At 32.3% G+C, this 17,896-nt stretch overlaps 1 protein-coding gene across 1 annotated transcript; it reads right to left on the reverse strand.

The window, feature by feature from the left end:
* Positions 1 to 4,268: 4,268 nt before the first annotated feature.
* LOC132716668 (GTPase IMAP family member 9-like) lies at positions 4,269 to 9,952 on the reverse strand. Its single transcript, XM_060699987.1, has 3 exons — positions 9,847 to 9,952; positions 6,377 to 6,507; positions 4,269 to 5,513 (listed from the first exon to the last, which is right to left on the reverse strand). Exons 1-3 carry the CDS (start codon positions 9,878 to 9,880, stop codon positions 4,590 to 4,592), a joined length of 1,089 nt encoding a protein of 362 aa, XP_060555970.1. The 5' UTR covers positions 9,881 to 9,952; the 3' UTR covers positions 4,269 to 4,589.
* Positions 9,953 to 17,896: the final 7,944 nt, after the last annotated feature.

Below are 17,896 nucleotides of genomic sequence, written 5' to 3' on the forward strand. Positions count from 1 at the left end.
CTTTAAATTCCTGACACGAGGTATATTCAATGAAACATGTCAAAATAATAATTATTCCTTTGTTTATTGTGTACATTGTTGAGAGAGTAAGCAGGAAAATATCTCAAAAAGAGCTTCTGTCTAAACTGCAGCCAAATATGATAAATATTGCACTGTACGTTTGACACTTTTGTTCAAATAGATAAACAAATACAAATGTATCATTATGACCATGATAATAAGGTTTATCTACAGATAACACGTTTTTATTCATGTTATATTTATTTTAATTACAAAGCATTTGAAAGAAAAACGTGCATTATTGCATTATTATGACATAAAATCGGCTATTTTCCCCTATTTTGCCCATGTCATAACGGGACCAAAACCATGTGTTAACATAGTCACGCGCTCATGTTATAGCCCGGTTTCACCTATGCGCAATACATACAGGGCCCAGTAAACAAACAAAAAAATTGACGATTTGGCCTGTGTGTTTGCCAAAGAGTCATGCCTCTTGTTATATTGATTTTATTGATTCGAGGGCGGTAATCGCATTACGGCGAGCAGCATTCAAGTAACCATGCCGGAAATACGGCGTATAGACATCGCTAGTAATCTTGGTTGTCGCCCTTTCTTAGTTTCTAAGAAACGGACAGTTGTCAATGTAAACAAATACCTGTCATTCAGTTTAACCCTCCGATTAACTTACAAAACAAGATAACACAAAATGAATATCAGAAAATATTGTTTTATTGATGTTTATATTGATAAATGCTCTTTATATTTCTTTGAGAGAATAATCTTTAGTGCCTGAATTTTTTTATAAACTTGTGTGCTTGAAAAAAAACAATTCTGATGTCACTGATATTTTCTCTACCGTCAATCTGAAATCATTCTAAGAATTTCTGAGGGTCATGTTTTTTCTTGGATAGAGGGTAGAGTATTGTATTGTTTTTTCTTTCTTGGGATAATAAATCTCCAATGTCAAGCTTTGTTAAATCAATTAAAATTCAAAATTTCGTTCGGTTATGAGAATTTCCCAACTTGTTGGCCCCGGAAAAATAAAACGCATACGTAAAACATGTAAAATTAGATAAATACCGTCCAAGCACAAGGATTTAATGTATGTGTTTTATATTAAATATACATCATCAATCTGTTTTAAATTTTATGTTATAATAGCGTCAACGCACGTTTATTTCGTGTTATTAAGTCTGCAGAGTCCCTCAGAACTGTTGGAGCCCCCGCCTTACCGGGCTCGGGCACCAACTGTTCCTCGGGACTCTGCTGACGTTATAAAACGTGCGTTAACCCTATAATAATGCACGAAGAATTAATATCTATTTCCATTCTAACACGTCGAGAAAAAATATAATTATAATTTTAAAGTTGGACTTTATGTTTGGTGGTTAAATTTGTTTTCGCCTCAGAGTTTCCAATATGAACGTTCTTTAAAGTCTGTTCAAGTGGCTTGAAAAAACTGTCGTTAAATCTACCGTGTGTAGAAAATTTTTGAGAATAACGAATTTTGAAAACGTTGATACAACTTTGTTTGTATATTTTATTTCACTCTATAATTTTTCAAGCGAAAGAGTTACGAGCCTTGTTTTTCAGTCACTTTCTGATGAAATAAGCAAGATACATTTAAAAACATATTTCACTTTATTAGAAAACTTGAATATGATCACATTGCTTTCATATTCTTATGATCAAAGCTGGAGAGGAATATTGCAAAACTAAAAGTGTATCTGTTATTAACTTACAAGAATGTAATTATCCAAACCAAAAATATTCATCGTCTATATTTCAGTACGTTTATTTAATATTATTCCGGTCAAACTCTACGCGCTTTAAAGACGTTTTTACAATTAGATTTTCCATAGTAACCGATGTTGTATTTCGCACATGCGCATTCTGCGTAGGGCAAACACACAATAACGAGAAACTACTATTTATTATACTTAAGGCTTTAATAGACGAACAAAGTATTTTTGTAGTGAATGCAGTCAGTACTTAAAACATGAATTTATATTTATATACAAAAATGCGCGGGACTAATAATTCAATGACATAAATATCTTATGTTTAAGGTATCATTAGACGATTTTTTTAGCACATTTTCTTTTGAAGCAGCATGGTGTTAAAGATAAAAAAATTATCACCCCTGTACTACATAATATTTCACAATTTGTATTCTACACTTCCTTTGAATAAGTGTATTGGAAAGGTGGAAAGTGTCAAACAGATTGACACGTGTCCGGTTTTTTTTTCAGCTAGTTTACAATATCCCCCAACCGTGACGATTAAGTACTATGACATAGTTAATAACGAAACTCGTAATTTAGGAACCTTTTAAGCACATGTATACCAATCTCATCAATCTTGATTGATTTTGTGAAGTGACGAATAGTGTGACGCTCATTTATATTTGTTACGAGATAAAATATATGCTATTTTACTACCCGTCTCTACTTTTCAAAATTTAGTTAAATATATTTATGTGACTTAAAAAGTTTTTATTTGGCACAGGGTCTTTAAAATCTATTTGAAACCCCCTGTTTTGCATCACTGTCTTTCGGATAAACGATAAAATTAGGTAAACTGACATATAAAAATGCAATATCACGTGTTCTGACTTTTTTCATAATGATAATTAACCTCGATGTAATAAGATTTCTATAGTTATTATACGAACTTTTTCAACAACAATTAGAACGACCTCTATATTTGTTAATAGACATATTTCCACATATTTTTACAACAATTATCTCAATAATAGGTCCGTGATCGCAAGGGAAAATTCTTAAACTATCATATTTTCGGTGCTTTTAGAAAGAGGGATTTTTTTTGGATTTTTTAAAGCTAATTTTTATAATTTCTACTTTTTACCTTAAACTAAATAAGAAATGCCAATGTCATTCTGTAGGGCAATGCTCTTTTGCCATACGAAGTTTTTGTTTGCGCGGAAAAATACTACTTTCGGTTGATTTTTATAGCAATGGACCGCATCGTAAATCGGTCTATAGAAATTGTTTAACAAAAACTATCGATTTACTCAAAAATTTGGCATGATTTTAATATTTATACACATATTCTTCTAATAATTAATAAATATACGCAAAAGATTGAAATAATTGATTAAATGCACAAATAATTCTAATAAGTATTAATTTTGCTCTTAAACTTACAATTAATAAATACATGTATGCACAAACTATTCTAATCATTTTTAAATATGCACAATATATTCTGATAATTGATCAATTTACACAAAATTTTCTAATGATTTAGAATTATGCACAATATATTCTAATGATGTCGGAACGCATAATAGCTTTATTTCTTGCATATCAGACAGGATTATCTACCGTTTACACCGGTGCTAGAAAACTATGTCTTGCACAAGTACTTTAAATGACGTCATTGCCGCGGGCATTTTATGAATGAATTGCGTTCTTCGGATGACGTCATTTAACTGTTATGAATGAAGTTGTAAGTTCATACGCTACTTTAAGAAAAAAGTGCGTAATGGAAATATCAGTTTCCGTAGTTTCAAATCTGAAAATAATTGATATATAATTTACAAGACATAGAATCAAACACCGGCTGTCGGTGTAGACGGGAATATCTAGCTTTTGGGTAACTGTTTAGTGGAAACTCGGCAGAGCCTCGTTACCGCCGTAAACAGCCACCCTCGAGCTAGATATTCTGGGTGTTAGATTTATATAATCTACTGTGACTACGATGTAATGCTAAAACTCCTACGTGTACATAAATAGATGAAATGAATGAAAGTCAAGATAGACTTTTTTTGAATTTTGTCATGCAACATCGTTTAACAAATGTAATAGATAGCTCCAAAGGTGCGCCAATATTGGTGAAAACACATGTTGGTCAGTTAACGGGGTCGAGCATCGCATAATATCTACTTACACACATGAATAATTTGAATTGTATTCCTGACTTTTCATTCGCCAACCCCAACCAATTTTCCGCTCATAACGTATACATACGTTAATGTTATACATTAAATTTTTAATATACATACTGATCTATTGTCAATCTGAACAATATGAAACCATTATTAAATGGGAACAGGAGAAAGAGGAATCATTTAAAACCATTTTCAATCAAAATAGGAACGAAATAAATAATTAAAATAAGCAAATATATTGCAACAAAAATACTTTGCTGATAAATTTACAAAAACTTTTCGCGAAGTAGCATCTACCCATTTTAGTGTGAACTATAAACACACCTGTCCTTGTAAAATTTAATTTAAAAAAACTCATTTTATTCAACGTAATTTGAAGCTAAATTATGTAATCAATTGAATCGAGTTTACTTTTTAATTATTTTAACTGGTGTAATCTTTCTCTATCGGAATCCGGGCATTTTCGGTGAGAGGCAAGTGATTTTGAAGTCAACAAACTTAACCACACGGCCATGGACGACTGTTAATAATGTCCAAACTTTTTTTTCCATCTCACTGGGATAAATTTCAACAATACATGTATGTACATAATCATATACACAGTGTAGCAAGCAAATGGAGCATGTTAACCTTATTATATTCGTGATGAAGTTCCAAATCCAAACATAAAAACCTATAATATAATACAACAGACTTTCGCCTTGATAGCATTCCATGCACGTCTACAAAACTTGACAAATCCAGATTCATCTCTTCGTCCACTCGAATAGTCTGTTTTGAACTGGTGTAGACTTTTCGTTTCTGAAGTTCCAAAATCTATACCTGTTTGATCGTCTGGAACGTCTGTACTATCATCATCGTTGGGTATATCCCCACTGTTACCAGACGAAAACTCGGCGTGTACTGAATTAATATCAACTTGTCTATCTTTTCTTCGGTTGATCTTCTGTTTTTCTATAGCAGAATCCGGACCACTTGGAATACTATTGGTCATATCATTACCTTCTATGGCTTCAAGCATTTTACGTTGTGTTTTAGTTATTTCTACACCAGCTTTCATTAAAATGTAAATTGAATTTTTAGAGATTTCTTCTGAGCACCAGTTTGTAGCATAAACAGTGGCTAACTGGAAGACAACATTTGTAAAATGGGTATTGTTGTTAGTACTCTTTATTTCTTCCACCATGTCTAAGATTCGTTTAACTTGCGCTTCTTTTCGTTCTATGTCAGGTGATGCATTTTCGATTGGTGCTATTCTAAGTTTGCCACCACATTTTTTAATCAAGTCGTCCAAACCTTCTGTTGTATCAGACGAAATATATTTTTCTAAAGATTTTTCGTCTTCCGTTTTGGTTAGAATAATACATGAATATTTCTCCACACCTTTGCCAAACCAATCGAAAAATAAATTCTTTGTTTTTACAAGCTCGTCTGTAAACCGACCTTTTTCGAGCACAAACGCGATTGCATGAAAACCAGGCGTTGTGAGAAGAAGTGATCGAATGAGTTGTTTATGTATTTCACGCTCAGTTTTTTGAGTGTCGAATAAACCAGGTGTATCAACGACTTCGATAGTTTTTCCAAATCGTTTAAATACCTGAAATAAAGATTAATCGCTTTAAAAATCACAACTTCGATTTTCATGGTAAATGTCTGCTTGGTAAATTGCCCTTTTCTTAACCTACATTATATCAAATTCTTACATTAACGGTCATATAAGTAGGAATATTCCACAACGTTTACTTATTAGGTAGGGTACTCATTCATTATTTATTTTCATGATGTGAAATAAAGGTTAAACACACCAATATAAAAGTGACAATGGCTTATGTTTAAAACAAACTGCTGAACCAAATTGCCTTGATACGGCATTGGCATATATAAAAAAGAGTAATACGGAATCACTACTTTAATATTTTTATTTTACTTCCATCAATGTTGTATTTTTGTTTAAAACTCTACATTATGTATTCTACGTTTATCCGCAAGTGTTCAATAAAACAAGGAAACAGGACAAACACGACACAACAGCTTCACTTTAGAAGATCGACAACAATTATACGTAGTACGAAGGGTATTTTTGCGTCTTTTGTGTTTATTATCGTCTCAACATTTGCCCCGAGATGGCACACGAAAATTATACTTTTCCTGTGTAGGGCAATTATACTCTAAAATGCTCTTATCACTTTAACACTTGGTGGCTGATTTTTTAATTATCAATAAATCCAGTTGAAATACAAAGCTTCCAAACAATTGGTGAATCCCTTTTTATGTATGCTTTACAAGCATTTACAGTCTAATTATTTCTTTGAAGGAATGGTAATGTTTCTAATTTTGTTCAAAATATTCATTTGAATATCACTCCCCCACAAACACAAACGATGAAAGAAATATAAACAAATCTTTAGTTTCTTCAAATTATTGAAAATTCTAAAAATTGAAGAAAAATGTTAAATATACCCCTGACCACTGGGAAGTAAAAGTTTCTGATTTGGCTCCGGATGATATCTTAAACTTTTCTGTTCCAAGAATCGAATTTGCTGTAGAACTTTTTCCATGACCCGTCCGTCCAACAAGTAAGATACGTATATCTATAAAATAAGATAGGTAACATTACTGTAATTATCATTAAATGCAGTATTTCTTTATATTTTGGCGTCCTAAGGATGCCAAATATATCCCTTATTACACCACTGTTCGTATTTCAAGAAGTTGTCATGGAACTTATTCTAAAATTTTGTCTTCAAACAAATCATGACATATATCTTTGACACAAAGAATAGCTAACATTTTTTTTGCTTGTTTGTTTTTGTGGTTTTCTTTTTTATTTATTTCATAAAATGCAGTATTTCTTTCCACGACGTCCAAATAAAGGCAAGTAAATTAACATATCATAATCGTAAATCTTGTTTTATGTTTAACTAGAATTAAAAATTTAATCCTGTCCTCGATTATATTTGAAGCTTCCAATTTCGCGATTATTAAGCACAGATAGGACGTTCTGATTCGTGGCCACGAGATATTACTCAGAAAAAATGCTATGCCGTGGCCAAAGGCTATAACGCAGAAAAAAAGGAAAATCAAAATGCTATCTCGTTCCAACGAGACACAAATATTGAAAGAAGAAAACAAGATTGCATTTGAGAAAAATGCTATGCCACCGCATTTATACAACACTAAATAGTAGTGTAGAAACAGATTTTTTTTTGTTTCTATACAATTTTGAAGATTGTCATAATGCATAGATCTCTGACCTATCTAATTCTTATTTAATATTATCAGATTAGTGGTTAAATCTATTGTTAATCCAATAAAAGATCAGAGTAGGAATATATCAATGCACTTGAGTCTAGTGAATTTGATGGTCATATTTCACACAGCCTAAATTTCATGACTACATCAAAGGACAACACAGTAAGACACTTTGTCAAAATCTAGGTCAGCTGAAATCAAAGTTCATTTTTTAAACTAAAACTGTGCACATGGTCAAAATTTCTTTGCTGTACATCAAAGGACAAGAAAGTAGGTCACTGTCCCCTTGGGCAACATGGTTCAAATTTTATAGCTGTACATAAAAGGACAAGAAAGTAGGTCACATCATCAAAATCTAGGTCACCTGATATCAAAGTTCATTTTTACAACCAAAACTTTGCACATGGTCAAAATTTCTTTGCTGTACATCAAAGGACAAGAAAGTAGGTCACTGTCCCCTTGGGCAAGGCAAAATTTTGGACCCAAGGGTTTAATTCAAAACAATCTTGATACAGGTCCACCAAACAACATTTCAAGTCAAATATCTAAGCTGTAGCTTTCTCCCATTCAGAAAAGATTTGTTTTATTTTCTGTTTTTACTATGTGAACACAATGAGAATCACTGTCCCTGGGCAGGGCCAATTTTAACAGTAGGGGCATAATTAAAACAACTTTAATTTAGTAGAGAACCCATATATGATATTATATAGCAAACATCAAAGCTCTATGCCTTGTACCTTCAGACAATTTTTTTTAATATTTTTTTACTATATGTACATAGTGAAAATCAATGACTCCTGGGGTGGGGCCAATTTTGACCCCAGGGCTATAATGTGTACAATCTTGCTAGAGGTTCACTACACAATGTTTCATGCAAAATATCTTAACTCTAGCCTTTGTAAGTTTAGAGAAGATGATTTTTTAAGTTTTTACTATATACATATAAGGAAAACCTATGGCCCACGGGGCGGGGCTAATTTTGACACAAGAGGCAAAATTTGAACAACTTTGCTAGAGTACCTATAGATGATATCATTTAACAAATATTCACGCTCTAAGCCTTGTACCTTCAGACAATAAGATTTTTTGATTTTTTACTATACATGTATGTATATTTTGAAAATTAATGACCCCCGGGCAGGGGCAATTTTGACCCCAGGGCTATAATTTGAACAATCTTGCTAGAAGTTCACTTAATAATGTTTCAAGCAAAATATCTAACCTCTAGCATTTGTCAATTGCTAGAAGAATTTTTTTTACTATAAAGTTTTTACTATATACATATATGGAAAACCAATGACCCCCGGGGCAGGGCCGATTTTGACCCCAGGGCTATAATTTGAACAATCTGAATAGAGGTCTACCAGACAATGCCTTATGCAAAATATCTAAGCTCTAGGCCTTTTGGGTCTTTACAAGAAGGTATTTTAAGTTTTTACTATATGTACATATAGTAAAAATCAATGACCCCGGGGCGGGGCCGATTTTGACCCCAGGGCTATAATTTGAGCAATCTTGGTAATGGTCTATCAGACAATGCCTTATGCAAAATATCTAAGCTTTAGCCTTTTGGGTCTTTACAAGAAGGTATTTTAAGTTTTTACTATATGTACATATAGTGAAAATCAATGACCCCTGGGGCGGGGCTGATTTTAACCCCAAGGTTATAATTTGAACAATCTTGGTAGAGGTCTACCAGACAATGCCTTATGCAAAATATCTAAGCTCTAGGCCTTTTGGGTCTTTACAAGAAGATTTTTTAAATTTATTCTTATAATTCCTTTTGGTTCACTATATAATCTATATAACACACACACACACGCACGCACGCACGCATGCACCAACACGCGCGCACACACACACACACACACACACACACACAAACAAACACACACACAGGTGAATCGCTATATGCCACCGCATCGCAGATGCTGCGGTGGCATAAAAAACAAAAACAAAAGATCCCTAGCTCGTGGCTACGAGGGAAACAAACCGCGTGAAAAAATCGCTTCCTCACGAGAGATGGATTTTTTTATGTTGTTTTCTTCCTAGTTGTATCTCGCGGGAACAAGACAGCATTCTTTTTGGCTATATCTCATTATCCGGGATAGCTTTTTTTGTTTTATCTCATGGCTACGAGATAGGAAAAGAAAAAAATCAGATTGTCTCCTTGGTGCTTCCATACATTTCTTAGTAACACTAATTATTATTTTTTCTCATTTGAAGAAATGACGTCAGTTACAATAAGTAACGATTTAACTTTTTTTTCATCAGACATGGAAAGGCTTACGTGCTCAATTCATTTTCCTAAGTATTGTCTCTTGTAAATTTTTCCAGTCATCGAATGGCGTGGTATTTCAAACTTAATGTTTGTGACCAGTTTCTATCACCGTTTCTCGCGTTAAGAAATGTTAAGTCCGTATGAATTAAAAGAAGGCTAATGTCCTTTCCCAATATTAGATTACGAAGTTATGAATACACTGGCATAATACACTGGCTATGTTTAGTAACGCTACCATATCATATAACAAGTCTTTTTTCTTCATCTCCTTGTTTTCATTTTGGTTACAGTGAATAAAGACATTATCCGATTTTTAATATGATAATTTAATCAGATATATGTTCATGACATTCTTTAATTCCTAAAAGATTAAGAAGAATATAAACTCTTTACATACCAGAATCAATACTGCTCTTTTTCTTTGTCGCCATCACTAATTGACATTATATCACAAATTGTGTTTAACTAGCTTCACAACTAGTTAATTGCATAGTGTGAACGTGACTCATATGCAGTGTAAAATAAAATGATAAGCAAGCAGGTTATCTTTCGGATTGTCGAAAATTATAGGCTATCATGTCATGAGTAGAGTAGAGATAAAAGTGTTACATAAATGTACCATGTTGAAATAAAAAGTCAAATGTCAAACTAGACCTGGTAACCACAGATTATATTGTTTGTGTAATACATAATTGCTCCGCGCCCACAGGCGCGAAGCTATTTACGTTTACTAGTGTTTTGTCAATGGAATCGATTTTAACCAATTAATCGCTTAGATTTACAGCTATAATAAATTTGGAATCAAACATTTTTGTTTGTTTCTTTCATTTTACAACTTTTCCAACAATATTTCAGTCATATATGCAGGTAGTTTCCTTACCATCGTTCCTGGAGAGTTACACCAGTACTAGACTTCCTTCCTCCGCGCTAAACTACCAAAGCATCTCCCGGGGATCGAACCAAACATTCCTTCCAATTTCTTTTATGTAAAGTAATGTATTGGTTGCCCCCTTCGGTGATTCGCAGCATGTCATATTACGTACTGAAAGGAAGAAATTTCACGCCTCAACCGCTTGGTTCTTGAATTATGTCTCCCAAATTTTTTGGCAGACATATTGTTTTTGCCTTCGCCGTCTGTCCGTTTGTCTGTCAGTCCGTCCGTTGTTCGTCCGTCCGCACAAAGCTTGTCCGCCCTTCACAGGTCAAACTACTGGTGGGATTTCAACCAAACGTTACAGGAGTGATCAGTATTATCCCTAGTTGTGCACATTACCGGCACGTTCCGCTCCGCTGCACAAAATGGCTGCAAGAGCTAAAAATAGAAAAAATCTCGTCCGCCTTTCACAGGTCAAAATACTGGTGAGATCTAACTAACCTTATAGGAGTGATCAGTACCATCATTAGTTGTGCACATTACCGGTACGTTCCGCTTTGCTGCACAAAATGGCAGCCAGAACTAAAATAGAAAAATCTTGCTCGCCCTTCACAGGTCAAACTACTGGTAGGATTTCAACTAAACTTTACAAGAGTGATCAGTATATCCCTAGTTGTGCATATCACCGGTACGTTCCGCTTTGCTGCACAAATTGCCACCAGAGCTAAAAATAGAAAAATTTTGCTCGACCTTCACAGGTCAAACTACTGGTTGGAATTCAACCAAACTTTACAGGGGTGATCAGTAACATCCCTAGTTGTGCACTTCATCGGCATGTTCCGCTTTGCTGAACAAAATGGCCACCAGTGCTAAAAATAAAAAAATCTTGTCTGGCTGTCACAGGTCAAGCTACTGGTGGGATTTCAATGAAACTTCACATGAGTGATCATACATAGTTTTGGGAGACATATGTTTTTGTGACAAAAACCCTACTTGTTATAACCACTGTATCTTTAGTCCAAGGCATTAATAGAAACCTTTTTCTTTTAATTTGACATGAAAAATGCATGTTATATTACTATATTAGACCCTTTGTTTCTATTTTTTTTATTTACTGTTTGTATATTTGTTACAATTATAATAATAAGATAAAAAAATGAACAATGTTTTTCGTCCGCCCATTTATCTATGATACACAATTCTGGTAAAATCCAATAAACCATTGGAAAATGTATAAGAATATCTGGTGATCGTCATTTGCCGTATTTCTTGCTTTGATTTGCATTAATGCTTTTCTTGTTATATTATGATATACCATTTGCCGCGGAACATTTTTAAAAATAAAGTCGATGAAGGTTTTTGTCCTGGCTAATTCACATAAGGATTTTTATATTTCTTACAATGATAAGTTGTTGTCATTTGTACAATTAAATGAGTAGCATTATATGTGAAAAAGACAATGCACATGCTTTGATATCTTTTATCATCTAACATTGCGGACTACAATAGTGACACAAACAGAATAATGTTGCACTTCTGTCATGTAACATTACATTTACAAGTCTTGTAAAAAAATCCGGAAACAAAGTGATCCCTCAGAAGCATTAATCACAACAAAATTACAAGAGAATTGCAGACACGGTTTGATCGAGTCTGTACATGAGGGATAATGAATATGTGCAACATCCCTAACGCCCGCAAGGGCCGGCTTAAGCGGTACACAATTCTTAACACTTAATAGTGCTGGCATCAATGATCCCGAAGGACCAGAAAAATATAACAACGCTGAAGTGAAGTACGGGGCATCTTTTTACGGCTGCCATACAGCACTTGACACGTGCTGTTGTGAAGTATATAAATCTGGAAACAAGGTGATCCCTCGGAAGCATTAATTACAACAAAATTACAAGAGAATTGTAAGTCTTGTTTGTGTTGGAACTACTCTCCTTACCAGGAAGGCATCAGAGAAAGCATTTTTAGTGTAATGTCTGGTCCCTCCATCATTGACAGTGCATACCAGAAGTATAATTATATAAAAATGATTTACAAAACATCTTGAATAATAGTACTTTATCTGAATAGAACATGACCTGTACGTTGGAATGATTTAATAAGATATATGTAATAAGCAGAGCTTCTCAATGGCTACATTGCAGCATCATTTGTACTTGTTTGTAATAATTTTTTATTAAACCTCCATTTATGGAACGGTATCCAAGAGTTCCTGCCGTTCACCGTACAGCAATTTTATTGGGGAATGACAACCGGTAAAAATCTGACCGGGCCATCAGCAAGTGGCAATTTTAATCATTGAAATACTTTGCGGTTATTCGCACTGTACTTCTGCTCTGCTAATTTGTAAAAGTATATGCGCCTTGGAGAGTGGTCACTAATTTCGATCTAATATTAATTTAAAGAAGTGAATAATGTCAGTAGCTTTCAAGATTGATGATTTATGCAAAACTTTTAAAAAGAATTTTCTGTGTTTCAAATAATAACGATTATTTCTCTAAATACAAATCACAGTTATGGGCGTTGGATATTGAATTCCAACAGTGACCCTGAAGACATCTACATGTATTAGGTTCAAAGTGTAGAACTTTAGTCGTTTTGAAAGAGGATGTTGCATAAATTATGTTATGTTATACAATAATGCTATTCAACCATAGTTATATGCCTACCAAAAACACACACTGACAGTGTACATTGTATGAACATCAAGACAAAACGTAAGGTCCAAACATTTTATACTATATTAAATGTATGTGAATAAAAGTGAATAGAAAAATTAATATTAACGTGACGTTATTGCCATCCAATGGACCTTTCCGCTTTTTCGTAGTGGAGCCACACCTTTTCCATTCATTGCTAGGTCAACTGCTCACATACAGTATCAGAAACATAACTATGTGTTGTTTTGTGCAAACCAGGTCAACCAGTGACTATGTATTATCTCAGTGTAGCAATTGGATAACAAGTCAGTCAATTTACATTAAACTGTAAACACTGGAAAGATCCATTGTAAATGGCGTGTTTACTGGAAAAAGTCATAATAGCATTACTTTTTTGTCCATATTGTTTAATTGTTTTCAAATATTTATTTTGTTATAAATAAATAATCAATACTTCAAGTTACCCACGGGAATTTCTATAAATAAACTCCGTGCATTATAAGTACTAATCATTTGGAGAAAAGAGTGGAGCAGTCTTTTTATATTTTAGCCAGTTTTTCAAATTTTATCCGGACCATTTGTCAACTAATCATCAATTATTAGACAATCACCGTTATATATGTCGAACTTTTGAAATAAATATGTAATTTAGACCAACTTCACAACGACAAAAATGAGTAAAAAGACACATCAAGAGAAGTAGAGAAGTTGTAATGAAAAAGAAAACAATATTCTGGTGTAATCGTTTTCTATCTTAGGGAAAGGATGAGTAAAAATCAAATTTTATAGGATGCAAATTCAAATATTTCAAAAGGAAGGTAGCACTTGTAACTTACATATGAAGATGCTAAAGTTAAGAATCATTCAAATTGTTTTTTTTTGCCTTAGGGTTTCAGTTCAAATGTTTGGGTAAAAATTGCTCTTCTGTTTTTTCTCAAAAAAAACACATGGATTTAGAGATTTATTAGTGTCATATTTTACACCAAATTGTAGCTGATGAAATTATCTTTTGGAATATAAACTTAGATTTCTGATAGAAATAGTGATTTTGTAGAAATTTTGCACAAAGTGTTTTTTTTTTCTTTGTCTGTATTGGTTTGGATTTACCTAGACATATTTACTTGATTGTACCTGTGTTAAATTGATCGGAGTGAATTATTGGATTAAGTCAAACAAAGGATTAACTTTTATAATAGACACACTATACAAGATTATACAAAAGAAAACTGTAAACTGATCAGGAGTATCCATCTGCAGGTCAAAGGTTTGAACCTCTTTTCCTGGCCATTCATTTTTTTTGTTTATAATTGAATACAATAGAATAGAATGTCAAATAGAGGACAATGTCAGACATTGGGTAATACCAAGCATAATTGCCAACAACAACATAACTCATTGAAAGGGAAATCAAATACAGATGAACCACCTCTTAAAAATACAAGAACTCATTCTGATGCGAGTGAAGAGAGCAATACTAGTATGCTTGGTGTGTCCGTTATTCAAACACAACTAGATGAAATGAATGAAAGTCTTAGTGAAGTAAAAAAGAATCTGGAGCATGTTCTTAAAAAGGAGGATATTGAAGCTCCGATTAAATCAACTGTTTGTAACATTATAATGGATAAACTTGAAAAAAAGATGCATGAAGATATTGAGAACAAGGTTCAAGAAAAAAACAAAACACTTAAATGAAAAAAATGACTCTATTAGTTTTGAAAATCAACAATTGACAGACCAGCTAAAATCTACATCAACAACCCTACAAAAACAGATAAATGACTTAGAAGAACAAATCCAACACAATGAAAAGAGAAGTAAGGATGCTTTGAAAAACTCCAACTATAATGAACAATACTCACGTAAAAATAATGTAAAAATAATGGATGTTCCAGAAGATGAAGGTGAGAGTAACAGCAACCTGTTGACAAACGTATGTGATATTTTTGCTACACAGAATGTAGAGTTAGCTAAAAATGATAATGGTTTTACACCGTATCCCAACAAGGAAGGGTGGAATACGACCAGTGCTTATGAAAACCATGAATAACAATGTTAAGTCCAGATTGATTAAAAAAGGAAGAAATGAAAAAGATTGGTCATAGACTGGTAGATGATGTCACATCAGCCGACACTGGTTTGATCAACCGCCTACAACTACATTCTGATATAGAAAGTGCTTGGTACTTTAATGGTTCTGTCTATGGAATGACACACACCAAAAATCGCATTAAGTTTGACCTACATGACAACATGAATGAAGTTATTGCTGCATCCAAAGCCCATTCTAACAGTGGAAGGAGATATAGTGAACTCAAACAGACAAGTATAAACATTGTATATTATAAAACATTTCTGTCTGTTCTGATGTGTTTGTTTTCTCTCTGTTTGAACATGTTTTCTTTATGTTTTGTTTTTTTCTTTCTTAACAAAAAACAATAATGAGGTTTGTTATTGAATCCTTAGAATAAATATTTATTTCTAAAGACCATTTAACTATTTCTATGGTACCTTACAAATTTCATTCTAGTGTAACAGTTAATGTTTTTTTTTTTGTTTTTTTTTTTTAAATACATGTGAATCATAAATATGTGCAAGATTAATCCTACTATTGGGAAAACCAAGGTAAGCCAAAATGCATAAAATTTAGTGCTATTTTTAGAACAAACTAGGTTTTCCAATAAATTTACAGCTATATCCAATTATAGAGTACTCAGCTTTTTATAAATCTGTGACTTGTGTGTACTGTGTTTTTTTGTGTGTAAAAGATTGAACGTTAATTTATTAATAACGCTGTTTATTTTTGTTTTGCTAATATATCATTTTATTTGTATGTTGTTGAGGCTTGAAGTGTTGTTTTATTTGGTTTATATAATATTAGTCAAATGTTCCTTGAATTGTATTAATAGAAGGAAAGGTATAAATGAATCAATATACAATCGGTAGTCTCAAAATTTTCTGTTACAATTGCCGTGGTTTAAATGATAGTATTAAAAGACGTGATGTGTTAAATCCTTTTCAATTTAAAGAAGCTGATATACTTTGTCTGCAAGAAACCCATTTTATAAAAGATATAGAAAAGAAAATTTATTCTGAGTGGAATGGTTTATGCTATTTTAGTCATGGAAAATCAAATGCCGAGGGTGTAGCAATTTTATTTAGAAACAATCTAAATATTAAAATTAATTCAGTTAAAACTGATGATAATGGATGTTATATAATTTTACAGGTATTGTTTCACTTTTCAACTTTTATATTAGTCAATGTTTGTGCACCTTACATAGATAGTCCAAATTTTTTTAAAAGTATTTTTGATGATATTGATACCTTTAATGAGAACGACTCCCTAATAATTTGTGGAGACTTTAATCTAGTACAAAATCCTGAATTAGATTATCATAATTATAAATCAAGAAATAGTAATATTAAGGTTAGGAATGTTTTACTAGATATTATTGAAGAAAACAAACTTGTTGACCCATTTAGAGAGTTACATGGTGATGTCAAAAAATATACATGGCGACACACAAATCCTATACAGCAAGGTAGACTAGATTATTTTCTATTGTCAAGTGATTTGTATCAATATGTAAGAAAATGTGATATTGATATGAGCTATAAGTCTGACCATTCAATAATATATTTAGATATTTGTTTTGTTCATGTGACTCATGGAAAAGGTTTATGGAAATGTAATAATGCTCTTTTACAGGATATTGATTTTTTGAATATTATTAATGAGAAAATAAATGAAATAAAATTACAATATTGTTTACCAGTATATAATATTAATATTGATTATGTGTTGAATATAAAAAATAATGACATAGAGTTTGTTATTTCTGATGATCTTTTTTTTTTTAGAAACGCTTCTTATGGAAATAAGGGGTAAAACCATTTCTTATAGCTCTTTTAAGGTCAAAGAAAGAAATATGTTTTAAAAACAACTTATGGATCAAATTATTTATATTGAGCAACATTTGACAACAATAAAGAAAAGCTTTTATATTTACAGAATGAGCTAAATGAGATAAGATCCAACAAAATAAGAGGAGCTATGATTAGGTCAAGGTCAAAATGGATAGAATGTGGAGAAAAACCTTCTAATTATTTTTAAGTTAGAAAAATAACATTGCTCAGAAAAAGTCATACCTTTTATAGAAATGGATGATAGAACATTTATTTATGACCAAAAGGATATATTGGAAAAAACTTGTTCACATTATGAAAATTTATATAATGAGGTAAATATAACTGCAGAATCAAACATTGATAGCGAACTAAGAAATTGTGTAGTTACTAAGTTGACAAATGACGAATCACTTAATCTTGAAGGTTTACTCTCATATGATGAAGTTTCTTTAACATTAAAAAATATGAAAAATGATAAAAGCCCGGGTTGTGATGGCTTTCCACCATTTTTTTTTAAAACGTTTTGGAACAGAATCGGACATTTTGTAGTTAGGGCTATAAATTATGCTTATAATGTAAATACATTTTCAAGAAGTCAAAAACTAGGAACAATCACATGTATTCCAAAAAAGAAAATAAAGCAAAACAATTTTTGAAAAACTGGAGGCCAATAACTTTATTAACTGTTGTTTATAAATTGGAATCTGGTAGTATAGCAAATAGAATTAAAGGTGTTTTAGATATTTTAGTGTCAAAAGATCAAACTGGATTTGTTAAAGATAGATATATTGGAGAAATTACTAGATTATTGTATGATATAATGAAATATACTGAAGATAATAATATACCTGGTTTAATTATGATGATCGATTTCGAAAAAGCCTTTTATTATCTTTTAAATTTATAGAAAAATGTCTTTAACTGTTTTATTTTGGTCCTATGTTAAGGAAATGGATATCATTTTTTTTATACAATACTGAAACTTGTTTTAT

Source organism: Ruditapes philippinarum, unplaced genomic scaffold, assembly GCF_026571515.1.
Source record: "Ruditapes philippinarum isolate M1 unplaced genomic scaffold, ASM2657151v2 ctg9767_1_1_1_1, whole genome shotgun sequence".
In the NCBI taxonomy this organism is placed as follows: Eukaryota; Metazoa; Mollusca; class Bivalvia; order Venerida; family Veneridae; genus Ruditapes; species Ruditapes philippinarum.

Excerpts from the sequence above, each read along its gene's own strand:
- LOC132716668 (XM_060699987.1), bottom strand. The coding sequence starts at position 9,880 with ATGGCGACAAAGAAAAAGAGCAGTATTGATTCTG. Across the intron at positions 6,508-9,846 it reads AAAGAGCAGTATTGATTCTG|ATATACGTATCTTACTTGTT; the intron begins GTATGTAAAGAG and ends CTTATTTTATAG. Across the intron at positions 5,514-6,376 it reads TTACTTCCCAGTGGTCAGGG|GTATTTAAACGATTTGGAAA; the intron begins GTATATTTAACA and ends TCTTTATTTCAG.